The sequence below is a fragment of the Chiloscyllium punctatum genome, chromosome 2 (genome assembly GCF_047496795.1).
Source record: "Chiloscyllium punctatum isolate Juve2018m chromosome 2, sChiPun1.3, whole genome shotgun sequence".
NCBI classification, from domain to species: Eukaryota; Metazoa; Chordata; class Chondrichthyes; order Orectolobiformes; family Hemiscylliidae; genus Chiloscyllium; species Chiloscyllium punctatum.
Window position 1 is genome coordinate 80,082,921 of NC_092740.1, and position 21,882 is coordinate 80,104,802.

At 38.9% G+C, this 21,882-nt stretch overlaps 1 protein-coding gene across 6 annotated transcripts in view; it reads left to right on the top strand.

The window, feature by feature from the left end:
• Positions 1–21,882, top strand: part of LOC140486018 (casein kinase I) — a 226,840-nt gene that overhangs the window by 2,766 nt on the left and 202,192 nt on the right. For all 6 annotated transcript variants that reach the window (XM_072584567.1, XM_072584575.1, XM_072584558.1 and 3 more), the window contains exon 2: positions 3,392–3,803. In XM_072584567.1, the coding sequence (XP_072440668.1) occupies positions 3,647–3,803 (157 nt within the window). In that variant the 5' untranslated portion in view covers positions 3,392–3,646. The remainder of the gene's footprint in view (positions 1–3,391; positions 3,804–21,882) is intronic.

Sequence of the window (21,882 nt, forward strand, 5' to 3'; positions counted from 1 at the left end):
GTTTGTTCTTAGAATTTGTTGTTTGAGAGAGGAATACTGATGTATCCTTTCCAATTTTCTCTTCTGTTATGTACTATTTATAAAGTAGAAGGTGATCAGGTATTGAACTTATGTTGGTTGAAACAGTTATTATTTTGCTCCAAAGGAGCATACAGAGGACAATAAGTCTGTTGGCAAAAGATTGTCACTTTATGTTGCCTCTTCATAAGGAACTATCTAATCTAAGATACTACAGGCAGAAATATGACTTTGCCCTTCATGCTGTGGCACACCATGCCATATTTTGGTTTAGCCAATAAACACAGAACAAAATGACTACCAGTCAATTAACTTGCTTGTCTTTGCTACTTGTAAATATTGTAGGTTCTTAGCCATGTTACTAATTATTTTGGCTTGACACTGATTTTGTTACCAGCATTTTCTGATATATTTCATACAAGACAAGAGTTGATGCTATTAACATCAAAAGGAGTGAACATAAAATTATAACTTTTAACATAAAATGTAATATAGCAGTTTTATGATGGGTAACATCATACTTCTAAGTTTTGGGAGGAAAACAAATCTTCAACTTTCAACTTTTATCTGCTGACTTAAACATATTTATTTGCTGCAGTTAATGGAGATTTTTCAGGCCTTTTAAGTATCTATTTCCATTCAATTTCCTATCTTACTCTTCTGAAAAAGTTGAACCTGTAAGGAAGCATTTCTTACAGATACTGATGATTCTCTGATACCTGACCTAGGTGGTTGTTCTTTATTGGAGAGTTTGGGTAGTCAGTGTCACTGAACCTGTGTTGACGTGTACTTTCCAACCCTTAAGTAGTTTTCCTTCTCGTACCTTAGGTGCACTGAAGCAAGTTGGAACATTCTCAAATTGGCTCAGTATCACACATGACGGTGCATTTATTTTTTTGAGCCACCAGGGGATTTCCTCTGTAAACAGGCCCATTGAAGATGAGAGACGCTTAATTCTTCTGTGTTTGGTTTACAATCTTAATTCGGTAGTGGTTCATAGCATAAACCTCAATAAAGCAATAACTTGTTGCTCCCTTAAAATAGGGTTCTTATTACTTAAGCCTGTACTTGATGAGCAACTAAAGTCTTGGATGCTACACTTGCCTTTCATGACTGTGCTTTGTTTATTTTTAAGGTGATTTTTAAAGTCCTTGGTGAAATTACTGGGCAGATTAACTTATGAAAAATAAAAGTATCTGAAAATATTCCCCCATCTGCAATAAAGCAACATAAATCTGATGTTGTGTAGATTTCTAGCAATTTCTTTTCAGGTTGCCGTAGCATTGAGGGAGGCAGTAGTGGTAAAAATGTCAGTGGCTGCTGCACTTGAACATCTCCACTTGTAGCTGTGTTTGTGGGTGTGATTTTGTGAGATGTTTTTGGCAGGTAACTTGACACTGGCACTGAGGAAGTGAGTATAGAGCCACACTTGTACATGCAATTGAAGATCAAATAAAGGTGTAAAGAGAATCTGCAGTGAATGGTTTATAGTGGCGCAATCCCTGTTTTACCCTGTCCCTTGCGTCCGTTCTGTATATGCCATTTTAGGTGTGGAGGCTATTCGGAGTACTTGCCAAATTTTAATTGCTGATTTACGTGCCAAGCTGGAAAGAATTTTATCTCAACAAAAGATATTAGCTTCCTCACCAATTATACTTCAGGTTCATGATTACCTCAATGGCACCTGAGAACTATGCACTGTGGAAATCTCTCCATATTTGAAAATGACAAGTGATCAAACTGCTGAAAACTCCCGAGTTGTTGAGTTGCACCCTTGCTCCCAAAAAAAATTGTTGAGCAAATCATCAGATAGAAAATTTACGTTTCATATCTAATTCAGTATTGGGAATGACCTTGGGACTAATGCACTTGATACACAAGTCCCAGTTTTCAGCTGGAAGGATTTTCCTTTCTCGATGGAAGCATGTTAAAAAGAGAAAACAGGGAAAGGCAACGCAGATTTTCTGTTAAGTGGAGTAGGAAAATGTGTATCTTGTGTCATTTTTATCAGAAAGTGCTTGGTTTGAATTAAACCCATGTGCTCAGTTTGTAAAATAGCCACTCCATTGAACTTATTAGAATTCTAACAAAAATATTGTTAAGAATGACAAACTGTTAGTTTCTTTTGTGTGTGCTTTGTATACCAGTATTATTAAATTGTGAAGGTTAATTGTTCAAGCTGCATTTAAATCACAACCAAAATATTGCTACATGAGTAAAATATGAGTCTGGGAGTCTAATCAAATATTTGGAAACATTAGTGTGTACAACAATAAAACTTGATCAATAAATAAGCTACAGCAAACTCTGTAAGGAACACAATTGCTTCTGAAATTGTTGTTGCTTCCGTAGTGCTGGTGAAGGAACTTCATCACCATGTTTAGGGGCTTACTTGATCTTTTTAGATATCTGCTAATCTCAGGTTCAGGAACATGCTGCAGCTCTGTTGAATACTTTCTGAGAATCTTTTCAAAAGTGCACTTTTTTTAATTAAAGACTTGAAGTTCACAACAAAACTCAAAGGCTCTTGAAAATGTTAGAGTGTACTCAGGCTGCAGTCTGGGGATTGGTGAAATATTTTAATCACTGTATATATTGGTCTCTAAGCAGTCCAAGAAAAATTAATTCAAATCCAAATTTGAGCATTCATTTCTAATTTACTTGACTGCAAACATTTGTAAAATGTCCGAAATTATGATTACAGTTTCTGTTTGTATGTGCATGGGCAATATTCTTGGCTGCTTCAGCAAGAACATTGCTTACTTTGGTCAGGCCATCACCATAGAATCCCTTACAGTGTGGAAACAGTCCATCCAGCCCAACAAGTCAGCACTAACCCTCTGAAGAGCATCCCATACCTGCAATCCCCATGGTTGACTTACCTAACCTACACATCACTGGACAAAATGAGCAATTTAGCATGGCTAATCCGCCTAACCGGCACATCTTTGGACAGTGAAAGAAAACCGGAGCACCGGGAGAAAACCCATGCAGACACTGGGAGAATGTGTAAAGTTTACATAGCCAGTCGCCCAAGGCTGGAATTGAACCCAGGTCCCTGGTGCTCTGAGGCAGCAGTGATAACCACTGAGCCCTTTACTGTTACCCTAAAGGTAACCTGGTATATTTGCTGAAGGATATATTGAATGCTTTGTTCTCTGAGAGCATCGACAACTAGATTAATTTTGATCTGGTGGTAGTTTGCGAGTCTCTTTTGTATTGTTAGGATAAGTATATGGTGTCTGCCTGCAGTAAGTAGCTGATGGTGTAGATGTTTTTGGCTGGTGTGTGCTATTAAATCTGTTTGCCTTGTTTTTAAACATCAAAGTGATAGCAATGATTTAATAACAACATGTTTCCTTTTATTTTTCAGGTCCTCAACAATTGAGAGTACCATTAGTTGGGACGAATATCTTGTACAAATGGTGGAATTTGTTCATTATTGTTGCCGTTACCGAGGAAGCTTTTGCGAATGGGATGAAAATAATTATTTTTGAATGCTGTACCTGTGAACACCTTGTGCTACTACACTGGTTTTATTCCAAACGATGCTTCCGCTGTGGAACTATACAGTCTGAAAGTGCATAATCGAGTACATACAGAAAATTGCCATAAGCAGGAACTCGTTATGGAGAAAACGAAAGATAAAGATAAAATAGAAGAAAGATCTAGAATGGGCAGGAGTGGGGGACGAAGTGCCCACAGTTCTGGTGTTCTAATGGTTGGACCCAACTTCAGGGTTGGGAAAAAGATAGGATGTGGCAATTTTGGAGAACTTAGATTAGGTAAGAAACTCTTAAAATACGCAATATTTTGAGAGATACATTTATAACATCTGAATTTCTAAGTTATTGAAATGCTGCTATAACTTTTGATTTTTGGTTTATTAAATTGTTTTTGTTTTAAACTTGAAATCAATTTTTCATGAAGGGAGCAGTGCCACCCCTCCTAGTGAAAAGCTGGGGAGTAAGCTGCTACCAAGTTTTTATGGTTGTTGGGTTGTTAACTGCCCAGGGCGTGATTTTCACCATCTTACAGGAGAATGTCCAGCCTCTCATAATTGCTGGTCTGGCAGCTCTCTATCACCGGTGACATCGCTGGGAGTGATGGACATTGCTGGGACTCCAGCAGTCCTCCATGAGGAAGTGTGATGGGAGGCTGGATCCCAAGATGAGGTGGGGTGGCTTTGTTGGGGCACGTTAGGCAGGCCATGGTGAGCAGTTGGTGGTCAGAAGTGACAAATGGAAGCAATGATCACTTTTGGGGTACTCTTCTGTAGGTTGGGTACACCTTGCCCCGTGGTATTGCAATCCATCCTGTAGATAACATATTAATTGGCAATTTGAGAACTTCAGTTGACCCATGAGTAGATGAACCACCTTACAGCTAGCCCATTGATGGTAAATTCCAGAAGATGCTAGGAGATGACAGGCATAACAGTCCGTCACTTTGGCAATTGATCTTACATCCCCCTCCCCCTCCTCCACTAGCCCACCCTTGTCAATTAAAGATGATCAAATCTGCAAATGTGTTTAAATTGAAGATGTACTGGCTTTGTCTTTCTGACAAAATTTTGTGCTTATTGTGTTTTTCTGCAGCTACAACTTAAACCAAGTTTGTTAAAGTATGTTCATAGGCTTGAATGCTCATTAGTGACAAAATATGTTTTCTGCATTGCTAAAATATCATGTCTTTCTTTGCAACCAAGAGATCCAATGGGGTAGATCAGAAGCTGAAGCATGGAAAGCAATTAGATAAGAATTAGCCAAAGGAAAATTGAATGCACTGTATCGTATAAATTAGTAAATTCATTCTATGCAATCTAGATTAGTTAATGTTGCTTTCTGGCTTTTCAAGGGCTTGAAGCAAATCAAATCTGAGCAGTTCTCCCCCAGCTCCGTGATCATGAAGCCATCCTACATTAAGAAGAAATAATGCTGATTGTCTAGTCTTTAAACAATGGAGTATCTGTGGGGAAAAAAAAAAGTGGATCTATATAGCACCTTTTGTTGACTTCAGGATGTCTGAATACACAATGTAGCCACTGATTTGTATGTTTGAAATGTGGGCATTGCTTTAATGTGGAAAATGTGGCAGCTAGCTTGTGGATAGCAAAATTGTAGAAACAGCAATGTGATTATGAGCAAGTGATAGTTCAAGGATGAATGTTGCCTGAAACATTCTCTGCTCTTTGAAACAGTTCCATTGGATTTTTTTCAGTCGACCTGAGAAGCAGGTTTTGTAAAGGGTTATGCATTAAATTGCCTGTTTAATTTCAAAGTAGAATCAAGTTGTCCAAAGTCTACTTGTTCAGCATTTCTACCTGAAAGAGGCCCATTGTATTTATGCTTCCCTGGTGATAGGCTTTGAGAGGACAAGTGTGCGTAGCCATTGTAACATTAGATTACAAAGTTCTCACAGGGTATACCTGAATTCCACACGGTTAGGTCTCCTGGGCAGATGCACCGTTAGAATTCAACGACATCCTCGAAAGTTATCATTGTTAAATGAAATATTAAAGCTGTGACCCATACAAAAAGTATTAATCTCAAGACACCGCAGTATTTAAATTAGCTTGTGATAACAGGCATGAGTTTGCAACATGTTATCTTTACAAAAAAGCCTGACACTCAGCCAACTAGCACAAAGCCTTCACTATAAACGTGTTTCCGTGGCCTGGGGAGATCACAGTTTAAATGGTTCATGCTTGTTTTTAACAGTTGCTGCACTTCCAAATAATTCACAGTATGTGAGGTGTTTTGAGATTTGATACACTTGTAAGTAACTCTTTATGAAGTCATTCTGGCCAGTATTAAATTATCTAATTGACAGTGTACTCTATTCCCTTGATGAAAGGTTAAAACTGCTCATTTCCCTTGCCTGATTATTTACTCAGTGCTGCCTCTTTGTTTCCCTCCTCTGTACTCAGCCTTGCTTCCCATCAGTCCTCTGTCTCACTAAATCAGGCCTTCTGAGGACCTGCTTTCTCTGGCCTTTCTTTCCTAGCCTCATTGGTTCTTGCCTTGATGGCCTTGCTCACCAAAGTTCACCTGACTGCACTTTCATTCATATACTGCTTCTCTCCTGCTTTTGCTGCCAAGAGGTTCACTTTTGCAGTAAGCATGAGAGAGAACCAACTTCGGATTGGCTGAACATCTCTTTCCTGACTCTAGTGCTGTTTAAGTTTTGAGGGTGACTTTTCTCTGGTTGCCCTGGGGCAGATTCATCCTCTGCCCTATGTATGAGTTTTCTGTAGGTGTTTAAAAGGTCTGCGTTTCTTACTATATTTAGGGAAGGTGGAAGTTAGAGCAGAAATGCGGTGAAGATAGCTGCAGTCTGTGAAAATATCCTTCCAGTGCTCTTTAAACCTTTAAGAGCAAACTAAGCATTTGCTTAGCCTATTTTGTAAAATGGATTCTAAGTCATGCTCTTTCCTGAGGTGCTGAGGAATCTATTTCCTCATTTATTTTATTATAACCAATCCTCATGCAGTTAAGCCAAATAGAATTTTAATTTGTATGGCATGTTTACAATGAGGGAAAAAAATCCTATCTCAAAGTTGTGCACAGACGTGCAGCGGAGAAAATTAAGAAGGTAGGTTCATTTTGGAGATTAAGGTTGTAAATGGTCTAGTTTGGCTAAGTCATTGAGAAGATTTGGGAGGCAAGTGCCAATACTTGAGGAGTGGGGACCATGTAAAATTTTGACTTTGTGGGTCCAGGAAGGGTAGGTGAGTGATTTAACATTTGAGTGGGAGCACCACCTACACATTAGCCTTCAGTGAGTTATTGACAAAGACACCAAAGTCCTTTTTACAAATAAATACTTTCCAACCTTTCTCTATGTAAGAAGCAGTCTGCAAAGCTGTTCCTTTTCCAAAGTGGGTAACCTCACATTTTTTCCACATTATATTCAATCTGCCATGTTTTCAATCACTCACTAAGCCTGTCCAAATCCTTTTGAAACCGCTTTAATATCTTTCACACAACACCCATTTCTACTTAGTTTTGTACCATCTGGAAATTTGGCCTTGTTCCTGGTATGCCAGGACAGCCCTATGAAGAGAGATACAGTTTGTAGTGGAGTAACTGAACAGAGGATTATAAATCGAGAGGATTGAGGAGTAAGTATTAATATGATGAGGTTCTCCCAGATCTGGTGATGGATGAGCAAGAATTGTGTGCGAGATTGACTCTAATATTGGGAGGAAGGGGAGAAGCAAAGTTATGCTGAAGGTGTTAGAAATCATAGTTGTTAAATTTGAGAGATTTTGTTAGATATCACAAGAGTTGCCTGGTTTGAGAGTTTTCTGTGAACATGGATATGAGAGTTTATCTGGGGTGGGAGAAGTTAGTGAGGATGTGAAATTAAGTAAAATCAGAGGAGAAGAGTTGTACTGGAATGAGGCATTAAATGAAGGATCAAGAATTGTTCAATGAAAAGTGTGGTGGAGGATAATTTTGGCCAAAAATTCAGGTTGGAGCTCTGTGGGCAATTCAAAATTTAATGCAAGTGTGAGGGGTCGGGGAAACTGGTGAACTACTCATAGGTGTGAAATGTGCAGGAGGAGTTTGTAATGATTTGGGGCAGGGAACTATAGGTGTGACAGCTTGAATAAGAAACGGAATCTTATTATTCAGGAGTTGAAATCCAGTCAATGCCAGGATTTTGCCGAAACACTCAACTTGTGAACAGCCAGGACTTTATTCGTGAATTAGGGAATTGCAGAAGGGACTGAGATTCAGTGGTGGAATACATGATTGTGTGCGTAGGATTGAATGAATGTGGGTTTAAAATGGCTGTGGTCAAACGAATGGGGATGGAGGTCGATGTACAGGAGATACAAATGAGGAGCAGGAGTAGGCAGTTCAGCCAGTTGCGCCTACTTTACCATTTAATAATATCATGGGTGAACGGATTGTGTAGTCAAATTCACATTCGTGCCTCACCCTAATAACCTTTCGCCTCTTTGCTTACAAAGAATCTAACTACCTCCATCTCAAAAATATTCAAAGTCTCTCCTTGAAAAGTCCATGGAAACTGAGTAGCAAAGACTCAAAACCCTTTATGAAAATGTTTGCCTATTTTTGCTTCACCTGTTGGAAATGGGTGACTGATTATTTTTAAACTGTGAATGCTAGTCTAGGTTCTTCCATAAGAGGAAACATGTGCTGCACCTTTATCCTGTGAAGTCACTACAGGATCTAAAAATTTCAGTCAAGTACCCTCTTACTCTTCTAAACTGCAGCAGATATAAGCCTTGCCTGATCAAACTTTTGCGAGGTAAAAACAATGACTGAAGATGCTGGAAACCAGATTCTGGATTAGTGGTGCTGGAAGAGCACAGCAGTTCAGGCAGCATCCAAGGAGCTTCAAAATCGACGTTTCGGGCAAAAGCCCTTCATCAGGAATAAAGGCAGTGAGCCTGAAGCGTGGAGAGATAAGCTAGAGGAGGGTGGGGGTGGGGAGAAAGTAGCATAGAGTACAATGGGTGAGTGGGGGAGGGGATGAAGGTGATAGGTCAAGGAGGAGAGGGTTGGGTGGATAGGTGGAAAAAGAGATAGGCAGGTAGGACAAGTCTGGAGAAGTCATGGGGACAGTGCTGAGCTGATTAAACTTTTGCGCTTAAGACGACCTACTTATTCCAAGTATTAGGGCAATAAACCTTCTCTGAGCTGACTTCACCATATTTTCAGTCTTCCAAGTGAAGATTTTGAACTCTACTTCTGATTGGGCCAGTTCTGATTTGGCTGCACGTTATCTAAAGCTGATCATAACTTGATCAAAATTTGCCCTAATTTCAAACTCATTTCATATTTCAACTGAAAATCGATGTTCCAACTGCCCTAGTAGTAATGCCATCATGTCCTGAAAAACACATGCCTTCTCTATTACTCTTGGTTTCCTAAACCCTTTAAATCCCCCACACATCACCACCACCATCGCAATATAGCCACCATTATTTATAAAATGTAAGAATAGCCCTTAAGACATGGTCACTTTGTTTTGGCTGCAGCAAACAAAACCAACCTAGTAATTTGTGGATTATTTTATCACATAAACATAGCTCTAACCATCTTAAAAACTTTTATCTCCAGCTCTCAGTAATTAATTCTGATGCTGACTGACAGAATTTCATGGATTTGTCATCAAGGCTTCGCCTCTGATCCCCTTCAACCACCACACTCTTGTTCTTTACCCCAGTCATTGTACAGGAGATACAAATGAGCACTTCAGTCATTGATTGATTCATTCCTATTGTCATTCTCATTCTCTCGTTCTGTTTTATATCTTTTATAAAATAGAAGTTTATTATTCCTCCCTCTTCTTCTTTGCAGTCTTTGATCTACATTGGTCTGTTTAATTTTCAAATGTGGATTCTGTACTCTCCATTTTAACCTCAGCAGGTGATAAGAGCAGGATGTGTCATCTTTGTGCTTGTCAGCATTTTATCAGATGTAGTTTGGGTAATGTCCTGACCCTCTCCAGGTGAACACTCTTTACAGATAAAGGTTAGAGTCTGATGTAATTGAGACTCCCATGACAAAGTGTCCATCTTTTGACACCCCAGTGCTTGCGATGAACTCTGACTGACTATAAAGGAGCAAAAGGTTCAAAATTGGGATGACATCAGTTTTTCTTGTGCAAGGTTTCTTGATACTGAGAAGGAAGAATTTCCTGGTCCTTTATTCCCCTACTTACTGGCTGTCCTAAATTGTGTTTGCATCTCCCTCTGACCACCTGCCACGCAACAGAAGGAAGTTATAGGTCACGGAATAAGAGGGTCAGCAGCAACATGGTCACAAAAATTGGCTGAATGATAGGATACAGTTTAATGATCAGTGGATATTTTTAGGGCTGAAGGAATGTTTGTAGTGGCGCTCCCAAGGGTTTGTATTGGGACCTTTGCTTTTCTGGACTGTATATTAATGCTCTGGATCTTTGGTCTGCAGGGGGCAATTTCAAAATTTGCAAATGACATGAGACTTGAACTCTGAGAACAATGTACAACTCCAAAAGGACATGGACAACTTCAAGTGGGCAGATATGTGGCAAATAAGTCTCAATGCAGTTTTTGATTGGGAGACCACTGTAAGGTATCAAAGTAGTGGTTGAAGGGTCTAGGAGTATAAGTACATGGATCATTGAAAGCAGCAGGAGAGGTGGAGAGAGCAGTAAGTAAAACCTACAGCATCATCAGCTTTATTAATGGGCCATATAGTTCTGGATGTAGGTTTGCTCACTGAGCTGGATATTCGTTTTTAGATGTTTCATCACCATACTAGGTAACATCTTCAGTGGGCCTCCGGATGAAGCACTGGTGGTGTCGCCCTTGGGTTAGTGATGTCATTTCCGGTTCTTTTTCTCAGGGGATGGTAAATGGGATCCAAGTCAATGTGTTTGTTGATAGCATTCCAGTTGGAATGTCATGCTTCTAGAAATTCTTGTGCATGTCTCTGGCTTGTCCTAGGATGGATCTGTTGTCCCAGTCAAAGTGGTGTCCTTCCTCATCCGTACGTAAGGATACTAGTGAAAGTGGGTCATGTCTTTTTGTGGCTACTTGATGTTCATGTATCCTGGTGGCTAGTTTTCTGCCTGTTTGTCCAATGTAGTGTTTGTTACAAAATACCTTGCAAGAGCTGTAACAAACAGTACATTGGACAAATAGGCAGAAAACGAGCCACCAGAATGCATGAACATCAACTAGCCACAAAAAGACATGACCCACTCTCACTGGTATCTTTATATGCAGAGGGGAAAGGATGCCATTTCGACTGGGACAACACAACCATCCTAGGACAAGCCAAACAGAGACACTCACATGAATTTCTAGAGTTCGGTCGGAATGCCATGCTTCTATCTACAAACACATTGACTTGGATCCAATTTACCACTCCTGAGAAAAAGAACAGGAAACGACATCACCACATGAAATGATATAACCAACCCAAAGAAACCCAAACATAGAAATGGGGCCACACCACCACTGCTTCATCCGGAGGCTTACTGAAGATGTTCTCACCTGATATGGTGACGAAACGTCTGAAAACGACCCCTCCAGCTCAGTGAGCAAATGTACATCCAGAACCTCAACCTGAGCTACAAATCTTCTCAAAACTTGCTGGGGCATATAGTACAAGAGCAATGAGATAAAGTTGAACTTTTATAAGACACTTATTATTCAACAGCTGTAATTAGCACAGTTTTGTGTACCTCATTATAGGAAGGATGCAGATGAACAGAGAGTGCAGAAGAGGTTTCTGAGAATGGTTCCAGCCATGAGAAACTTCAGTTATGAGGATAGATGGATTGAACAAGTTGAGGCTGCTTTCCTTGGAGGGGAGAGGGCTAAGAGATTTGATAGTGTTTTAAATTCATGCATGGACTAGATAGAGTAGATATGGAGAAACGCTTCTCACATGTAAAAGGATTAAGAATGAGAGGATGTGGATTTCAAGTGATTTGCAAAACAAGCAAGGTTGTTACATGAAAAATGTCTTCAACGGAGTGTGTAGTTTGGGTAGGAATATACTGCTTGGAAGTGTGGTAGAGGTAGGATCAATTGAAGTATTCTCGAGGGTATTGGATAATTACAGTCTTGTGTAAAGGTTAGCATTAGGTAACAATGTTTATTTAAAGAGGTGGTGCTGGCATGATGGGCCGAATGGCACCTCTCTGCACTGTAAGATTTTTGTGATACTGTCAACTTGGCAGCATTTATTTTCTGTTTGGATAAGGTTTGCATCTTATCTTTGTTCTCTATTTAAGTAGGTACTAGAGTTAAAATGACCTCAGCCACACTTTGTTAAGCCACTGCAGCCTTAGGCTAATTTGGGAGTATAAATCTAAAAGGTTCTTTGAATCTTTTTGTGGCCTCTTTTTTTTCTACTTCAAAAACCACATCTTGTTCTGCAACCCCTCCCAAACATTCTTTCCCTGACTTCAACAACCTCATATGTCCCTCCTATTCCTGTGCACTATCATTAGTGGTTGTGCTTTCAGGTGCCTACAAGGCCCAGTGTCTGAAATTCCTGTCTGAAGCTCCACTGCAACTCCAACTTGCTCTCCTCCATTGCTCAAACCTTTTGCCCCCACTTCAAACTCTTTCTTTTTGGCTTGCTATCTTTTCTTTTGTGTTCTACTTTTTGAAGTAGCTCGGCCTGTTTTTCTCTGTTGACTCCATATTACTACCAGTTCTAGTCACAGAACTTCTGATAATTTTGTGAAGGAAAAATAAAATGTTTTCATTAATAAAATGCTTCATTATTGTAGGAGTTTCAACTTAATTATCCAAATTTTAATTTTCTGGTAACTTGTTAAATCGAAATCGTAAAACAAAATAACACAAGGCTTTCACAACAGATGTCAACTTATGTCGATTGAGGCTCAAGGGTTACTGGCTAGAGACGGTAATTTTAAATGCAGTACAGATAAATGAATCTTATTTTCAATTGCATCACATGGTGCAAGTATGTCATTGAGGTTTTTTTAATCAAAGTAGGGAATAAATATTAACCTGATGTGTCAATAAAAAGTTCATATTGGCCTCAAACTGATTTTTAGTTCAGCTCCAGTTTTGGCTTATGGTCCCTTCTGTCTCATGGTGGTTGAAACACGCGCACACGTCCATCTGCCCTCTTTCTCTCCGCCCCCCCCTCCCCTTAAAAAAAAACAGAATGGCAAAGAACAGTTAATTGTGCATCGCAAGACTTCTCGAAACTTGAAGTTTAACAACCCTAGTACCGAATCTACTCTAAAATAAACAAAACTCAGACATATTTGCAAGTGAATGAAAACTTATTGACCTTGTACTGCTTCAAATCACTGCCGAAATGAAACTGTCCGTGCTCGCGATGAAATGCATGCCTTTAAGAGATTTAGCTTCACTCCCAAACTCCCAGTCTTTTGGAGTAACCAATTATGCTAACATGGTGATTTTGACATAGATCTCCCAAGGTGTTTCACAGGTGCATTATTTGAGAGAATTTCACATTAATTTGCTTAGCAGATTGAGACGGATTAACAACACCTTAGCCAGAACGGTGAGTTTCAAGGACTGTATTATAGAGAAGGGAATAGTAGAAAAGTGAAAAGGATTATGGATTGATTTTTCAAAATACGAGAATTAAGTATGCTATCTGCAAAATTGTTTAAACCTGAAGAGTCTTTCTGTTTAAAATAATGCTGAAACTATGAATTAATGTAGATTTTGAGTCAAAAAATTGGCATTTCTATATAATTTTTATATTTTAGTACATTCAATACATTTACTTATCTGTAAAAATAATTTAAACTGAAGTACACCTAACTTTGGATTTTCATGTTTTCTGACTTTAATTTCATTCATAAATTCATTTTTAAACAAACGTTAAGCTTCAAACTAAGGTAATTTCTTTAGCTATTGGTTTTAACAATTTTAAGGTTCCTAAAACCTCTCCTGTCACATTTAACACAATTTACTGTCAGCTCTTCTGGAAAAAAATGTTGCAACTATGAAACCTGTTTGAACCAAACCTGGTAACTCTAAGCATGATGTACCTGGCCTAATTAGAAAACAAGAATATCTTCTCTTCTAAATAATTACTTGAAATCATAAAATGTAACATAGTGGTTAACCTTTTTTTACTTGCAGAATGAAAAAATGTGTCAGTGCAATAACTAAAAGCTGCTAATTTGGTTTTTAGAAAGCCGCATGTAGCCCTAGAGCACAGGGTTGCAGAACCCAGAGTTTGGCAGCTGAAGGCACAGACTATTTTATTCATTTGAGGAGTGCGGGTTTACGGGCTGATTCAGCATTTTATTGCCGATCCGTCCTTGGTGGTTCTTGAGAAAGTGGTGGTGAGCACAAACCTTGATTGTTGTAGATCTGAAGGAGGTTACAGAGATATGGAAGAATTTGATTATCTGGAAGAGCATTTAAAGTTTGAGGTGTTGGTTTACTTGGAGTCTCTGCAGCTCTTGGTGGGTAATGACAGGTGCAGGATGTGAGTTCTAATATGAGAAGCAGACCTTTTGATTGAGCTGAAGTATCTGAATCACGAAAGGTAGGAGAGCAGTAGAGCATTAGAAATTTAGAACATGGAGATGATTAAGTCCTAGATGAGAGCTTCACCAGCAGATAGACAGACAAATACTGACATAACTGAAGTGAAAAACCACATTGAACTTGCATTGGCCTACCTCATTTCTATGTAATTATCTCACAGCAGCTTTCTTCCTGTAAGGAAAGCTCATCTTTTTAAGATGAGCTGAGATTTCTAAACTCTTGTAATTGAGCTGTGACCACTAGATTTATCCATTTTTGTGCATATTGTAACTACAGTTCAGTTTACGTTGTTTTTCTGTGACCCAGTCACCACCTTGTATTGTCACATGATAATGGCTGAGGATCCTGGGATTGTAATTATTAGAGTATATATCAAATAGAAACTTGCAAGATAATGCATGACTTAGAAAGAGTGGACGCTGGGAATTTGTTTCCGTCGGGCAGTGGTACTAGGACAGCCATAGAATTAGAGAGGGTCAATTTAAAATGGAAGTGAGGAGACATTTCTTCAGCCAGAGAGTGGTGGGCCTATGAAATTCATTGCCACGGAGCACAGTGGAGGCAGGGACGTTAAATGTCTTCAAGACAGAGATTGATAAATTCTTAATCTCGCAAGGAATTAAGGCATACGGGGAGAGTGCGGTAAGTGGCGCTGAAATGCCCATCAGCCATGATTGCATGACGGACTGGACTCGATGGGCTGAATGGCCCTACTTCCACTCCTATGTTTTATGGTCTTGTATCTGAAAATTGATGATTTGTTTGGACACATTCGTTTACTATGTCACCAAAATATCTATCCGATATTACAGCCAGCAATTAATCAATACATGTCCCAGTGAGCATTGACGCAGTTTTCGGCTGTTACATAATGCTGTGCTGCCAAAGTAGAGTGCGAGCTTGGTCCTTTGTTAATTTTCATTTGTTAATTTTCATTGTGCATATCACCTTATCACCTGGTATTGTGAGGAAATTTTGTTACCAAGTGGTAAAGTCATTTTCTGCTTTTTGAGGCTTTAAGATAATCACCACATTATCTCCAGCTTTTATAACTTGTTTTCTGACCATATGCTTAAACTCATGATTTACACTTGAGCTTAATCAACTAACCATTGTTTTATGTGTGTACAGGCAAATGAAGGATGTCACCTACAATTAAATGGCCTGCTAATAGAGTTGAGCTTGACTCTGCATCTTATTTATAATTCTTGACTTTTTTTTTCTGTCTAAGTCCTGGAACACAGATCAATCACTGGCAAAGCCATCATTGCCCATCCTAATTCTACTTTCAATATTGGTAGTGACTTTGAATGCCAAAGATTGATGGTGAAGCACTTCTCTTAAATGTTGGAGGCAGTCATTTCCTAATACTTGTGTGGCATGGAATTTGCAAAGGAATTTGAATTCTGAGTCTGAATATAGAACTGTAACAATGAGACTAAATACTGCTAAGAAATTCCGTCCTTTCTCTTGATTTTTGTCTGGCCGCGCTCGGTCCTGGTACTGGCCTGGCTGGTCTTCTGCTTCAGAAAGCTCGCAGTAACTCTCTTTTAGTGCTGTTGGAAGGGCTCATTGAGGAACCTGTGATTGGTTCATTTGTCAGTAGTAACTCTAACTGCCTTTTCTTTTCATCTCTCACTGACTTTCCTATCCATATCTTCATGGGAGACTGATTCACCCATTCACTAAATCTTGAACTGCACCCAACATCCATCACTATCTGTGTAATGTGTTAGTAGATCAAATCCGATCTCCGTTTTCTGTATTTTTTTTGAGACTGTGTCCATTCACTTGTAAACATCGTCCTTACCCTCTATGGTTTAAATTGTGGACAACTACATTGACATCTTCCTTTGATGGAAACTTTCTTCACAAATGTGAACATCTTGCTTACTGTAGATTTCATCATCTTCCACCTGCCCCATCCAAGTCACAGTGATGATTGGTTAGACTGGTTACTGTATTGGAAGGTCATTTGGCCTCTCATGTATGTGCCAGTATTATGCAAGAGCATCTTATTGAATGCAACTTTCTTATTTTTTTGCAGTGGTGCTGCAAATCTTTTCTGTTCAATTTTATAATTGCTCATTTCTGTTTTGAAAACTATGACTTGAATCTGCCTCCAGCATCCCTCTCTCTCGAGCAGTGCATTCCAAATCTTCACCAGTTGCTGTGTAAAAAAAAGTTTTTCCTCATGTCATTATTATACTTTGCAAATCACCTTGAATTAGTATTCTCTGGTTCTCAATTCACCCACCAATGGAATAGTTTCTCTATTTTTACTATGTCTAGACTCCTTGTGACCTTGAGCATATTTCACCTTCGACTTTTCTGAGAAAAACATTTTGCAGCCTTTCCAAGCTTTCCATGTAACTAAAGCCCCTTATTGCTGAATTAATCTACCTCTTTTGACTGTCATTTAAAAATTCTCCTGTTCTGCGAGCCCTACTTACTATTCTGTGATTCTAAGCAGTCAGTACCTGTATGTCCTGTTTCTGTGTAGTTCCTGACCCTGCCTTGAATGACTGCTGTTCACAGTAATTACAATTTCCATTTCCATTGATCTGACCTCTCTTGCTTCTGGTTTCACTCCTGACCTCTCTAATTATCTCCCTGTACATAACTTGTCCATATTCACTGTTACCTCTCCTATTTTCTCCATTTCTGTGGCTTCTGTATTTCCATGGCTTTGTCGGCTTGCTTCACCAACCTGTATTTTCCTTCAAAGCTTCCTTCGCCTCCCCATTCCACTCCTTACTCATTTAAAAAGTTTTCCAGTGAGTTGTTTGCAATTGCGCTTTTGAGCTGCCAACCATCTAGCCTTTGCCAATAAATCTTTATCATTAATCCTGGTTTCTTTCTCCTCATGTGATCCTCATCTTAATTGGTTTATGTCCAAACGTAGCACATCTGAATGCATCTGACACATACCTTCTCTAAGCATTTGACACAAAATGTGGCAAGCTTACATCAGTGTCACCAAGCCTCACTGTCCTCTGCCAAAACTGTTTGGTACCCTGGTTCTACATCATGCCCTCTACTTTCTTTCTTCTATCTTCAGCGCTTATCAAACTGCTCTATCCTGCCCTATTCATCAACTCTTAGAACAGTGTGTAGCATGGATGTTAATAGTTCTAGAACTCTGAAGCAGTCCTCACTAAAGCTACACATATTTCGAATTATAATGTAGAATCCTTTTTGATCTCTGCAGCTTTTGACATAATCTCCTTTTCCAAGCCCCCCACCATTGTCGAGCTGAATTGGCTCTGTCTCTCAAAGACTCTAATTTAAAATACTCCATTTCTGAAACCTCCATGCCTACAAACCTCTGGAATTCTGTCATCTTTTGATACTGACATCTTGCGTATCCATCCTTTTCTTTGCAAAACCATTGGCTTTCAACCATCTATTTCTCAATCTAGAATTTCCTCCTTTTATGATCCTCTCACTCTTCTGAACTCCTTTCCTTAATCTCAGCATGCCTTCCTGGAAGGCCATGGGATTTTCTTTGTCTTTAAAAGCTTTTAGATAAAAGTAAATATGTTGATTAGCTTAGCAATTTGCTCTTTCTTTCTAGCTGCTGAGTTTGTGACTGACACATCTGTGTTGTACTTGTCTTTTTTACTCCTACTTTTTCTCTGAATGCATTTCATTGATTATCAGGAAGGCCACCCTTGACTGTTTGCCAGAGAGTATATGAAAACCGTTTGGTGCATGTCATCTCATTGTTCATTTATTTTCCTCCCTTATGAGTGCAGTTGCTTCGCTATCGATTGAACACCTGCAACAGGAATTAAGCAATAAAAGATAAGAGCTGGAATTCTAATGTGCCCATTTCTATTTCATCAGAGACGCTGTGGGAAAACAATATTGTGGGAACAACAGTGATATCTTGGATTCTGAATTCAGTTCTGATTTCCAGAAAGTTTTTTGTGCTGAAGTATAATTTCAAAACCACATCCACATTCATTCAAGTGTGATGTTTTATCCTTTCTTGTACACTGGTATATCCCTCTGGTTGAATTGCTTTTGTCTTTCCATGGTTGTGCATCAGTTCTACTTGTTACTCCTTAGCCATTGTGATTTGGGGGAAGAAAGTGTTTTCTTTCTCTTGTTTTCTTCATCATCTTAACCTTTTTGGACGGATCACCAATCATTTATAATATCTCCGTATAAGTGGTGTTATTATTTTTAGTTAATTGTACAGGTATAAGCTTTGAACTTCAAATAATTGTGGAATTCAGGAATAATGTGCAATGTTGAGACTTCTTCACCCTTTTTATTCTCATTATGATACAATAAACCTACATGTTTCTTTTCTGGAAGTGAAGTTCCTTCAAAGTTTTAAGTTTCAGCACATGTTTAGCTTTGTTCCGATTCTGTACATGTCTTGGCATACGCTATTAAACCATATAGTAAATGTTCCAAAATGCTCAGTGCTTTATGCACATTGTGGTATAGCTAACATTTTTTTAAAGGGAGAACTGTAATCCCTAGAACCATTGGTGCCACGTGGAATCTACTGGAGAGGTTGCCAAGCTACAACACTTTATGTTCCTGATTAAAATACTGATTAATGCAACTGAAAAGCTTGGATTTTGCCCTTAGAACTTATATTTCAAAGGATCATTTAATTATTACTATGAATCATATAAACTCCTGCCAACATTATTTCATGGGGAACTAGAACACAGACAATATCCTGAGTATTTTCCATGAAAATATGTTCTGTCTTAATCAGTACATTACAATAAATGTAATATGATTAATTGCAAACAGTACATTGGTGCTAAGTGGGTGAGAGTGTTGGATAACTTTATTTTTGCATATATTCATGATCATAGTTGATTGATTAGAAATGGGTCAAACAAGAAGATTTGCAGAAAAGTCATCTCTGGTCGGAGCTGTATCCAAAATGCAAATTTAGAACTTACATATTGTAGTTCATTTATGTCCACAGTGGTCATAGAGTCATAGAGATATTCAGCACGGAAACTGACCCTTCGGTCCAACGCGTCCATGCTGACCAGATATTTCAAGCTAATCTAGTCCCACTTGCCAGCACTTGACCCATATCCCTCCTAACCCTTCCTATTCATATACTCATTCAGATGCCTTTTAAATGTTGCAATTGTACCAGCCTCTACCACTTCCTCTGGCAGCTCATTCCAGACATGCACCACCTTCTGCGTGAAAAAGTTGCCCCTTAGGTCCTGTTTTAAATCTTTCGCCTCTCACCCTAAACCTGTGCCTTCTAGTTCTGGACTTCCCACTCCAGGGAAAATACTTTGCCAGTTTATCCTATTCATGCCCCTCATGATTTTATACACCTCCTATGAGGTCACTCCTCAGTCTTCACTCCAAGGAAAACAGCCCCAGTGTATTCAGCTTGTCTCTATAGCTCTAATCCTCAACCCTGGCAACATCCTTGTAAATGTTTTCTGAACCCTTTCAAATTTCACAAACATCCTTCCGATAGGAAGGAGACCAGAATTGCAAGCAATATTCCAAAAGTGGCCTGACCAACGTCCTGTCCAGCCACGACATGACCTCCCAACTCCTGTAGTCAATTCTCTGACCAATGAAGGAAAGCATACCTAACACCTGGCCAGTTTATGATTAACTGACTGGGAGACAACTGAAGCTGAAGAGATTTTCTATGTAGGTGGTGTTTAATACTCTGGTCAGAGGGTAATTATTAATCCATTGTTGGTAAATAGCAGCTTTTGGCAAAATTTCAACTGTATCAGACAAACTTGTTTGTCATTGGTCCAGAATTTAAGATGTCTGAGCAACTGGGGCCTAGTCAGCGACACATGCTCCCTTCTCAAGATTTAAAATAAAAATTCTTATTAGTAGTTTAATTGACATTTTTAAGTTGTATATTTTTATCTGTTAGACATTGAGGTCTTGTAGCTGATCAGATTAAACATGATTTGGAGATGCCGTGTTGGACTGGGGTGTACAAAGTTAAAAATCACACAACACCAGGTTATAGTCCAACAGGTTTAATTGGAAGCACACTAGCTTTCGGACCGCCGCTCCTTGCATCACTAGCACCTGATGAAGGAGCGGTGCTCTGAAAGCTAGTGTGCTTCCAATTAAACCTGTTGGACTATAACCTGGTGTTGTGTGATTTTTAACAGATTAAACATGTATACCTGAAGTCCAGAGTAACTTTGTTTTTGTTCATGGCCAGTTTTTGTTCAATAATTGTTGCTTCCCCAATGACTGAAAAATAAAGGGAACAAAGTCATAATAGTTTGAACCATGTAGACCCCTAAGAACATATCACAGGTAAATTGATTATTCTGTTTGAGTAATTTGTCAGAAAACTGTGCCTCTTTCTCTGATTCAGTGTTTCCAGCAGTGGCATGCGACTTGATTTGTACTGCTTGTTTGTGTCATATTTTCTGCATTAATTACATCTCCAAAGTTCAATCCTCTGTTATGGCCTGTATTGTTTTAGCAATCACATAGTTTAACCCATTTTTGTCAAATGCCAAAGTTATTCAAGATTTCCAGTTTACAGTGCATTATTGGTTTTCTTAACAGGATGGTTGAGTGACAACATCATGCACTCAATTCCTGATCCACACCCCAAAGGAATCCAGCCACAGAGAATTTATTGTCTCTGTGGCTGTTGAAGAATTTTAAATACTGTGCAACAAAGTGATCATTAGTCTTGATGGGTTTAAAATGAATGCTTTTTATGGGGATGGAGGAGGTGGAAATTTTCGTCATGTGATAAGCAATTTCAACCCTTTTCTTTTGTAATATTACTGTGGGTCGACGCATTCAATTTTGAAATCTGTCTTAAAAAGTCACACTATGTCCAACCTTCTTAGGCAGAAAGTATATGCAAGTATAAACATACTTGAAATACTAGTTTTGCTTGGAGTTGTCTCTGTATTTGGCATTTTTAATTGGAAAAACCTGTCATGTAACTTTTGAACCTTGAAATTCAGATAGTCATCAATGATGTATGATTTTCCTTGATGTCTTTCTCTTGTCATTCCTGCGGACTCAATAATTCCAGAGATAGCAGTCGTTTGGTGATACTGAACTTGAGTATTGCTGAAGAGAGAAAACTTGCTGAAACATTTTGTCTTGCATTCGTCAGGACAAATGTAGAATGACTAATTTCAAGCTGTTCAGTCTATACTATGATGAAAAAGATGCTGATTTGTAGGCCAAATGCCTTGTATTAGCTGAAATGTTGCCATGGAGAAAGCAACAGGAAGCTACAGGTTTCCAAAACTCCTCAGATTTTCAGAAAGGTAAATGCCCAGAACATATTCCTTTTCTTTGCGGAGGATGGATCTTTTCCAGCTCACTGACCAATTTATCTTAAGCTTACAATCAATTTAAGAAAATCTAAAAACCTTTGCCTTTTTTAAACTACATAGGAGCTCAGATAATTAATAGTTCTGTGATGCTTTTACAGTGGCAATACCTCAGCCAATCAGTCAGTTTACCAGCCAACCCTTTTTTTACTGCATCACTCATTCTTGTGTTAGTCCTAGCGAGTGCAAGATGAAATAACCTTGAGTACAATTTGCTTGGATGGAGAGTAAATGCTGACTTGGATTATTTGGGTTGAACATTTATTTATTAATTTGTGGGATGTGGGTGACACTGCCTGTATTAGCATTTGTTTCCTGTCCTTAATTGCCCTTGAGTGGCTTGCCAGTCTGTTTCATGGGGATGTTCATCTGGAGTAAGTGTAGGCCCGTTCTTGCAAGAATCACAGATTTCCTTCCCCAAAGGATATTTGTGAGCCAGATGAGTTTTATTTTCTGACAATTGACAATGGT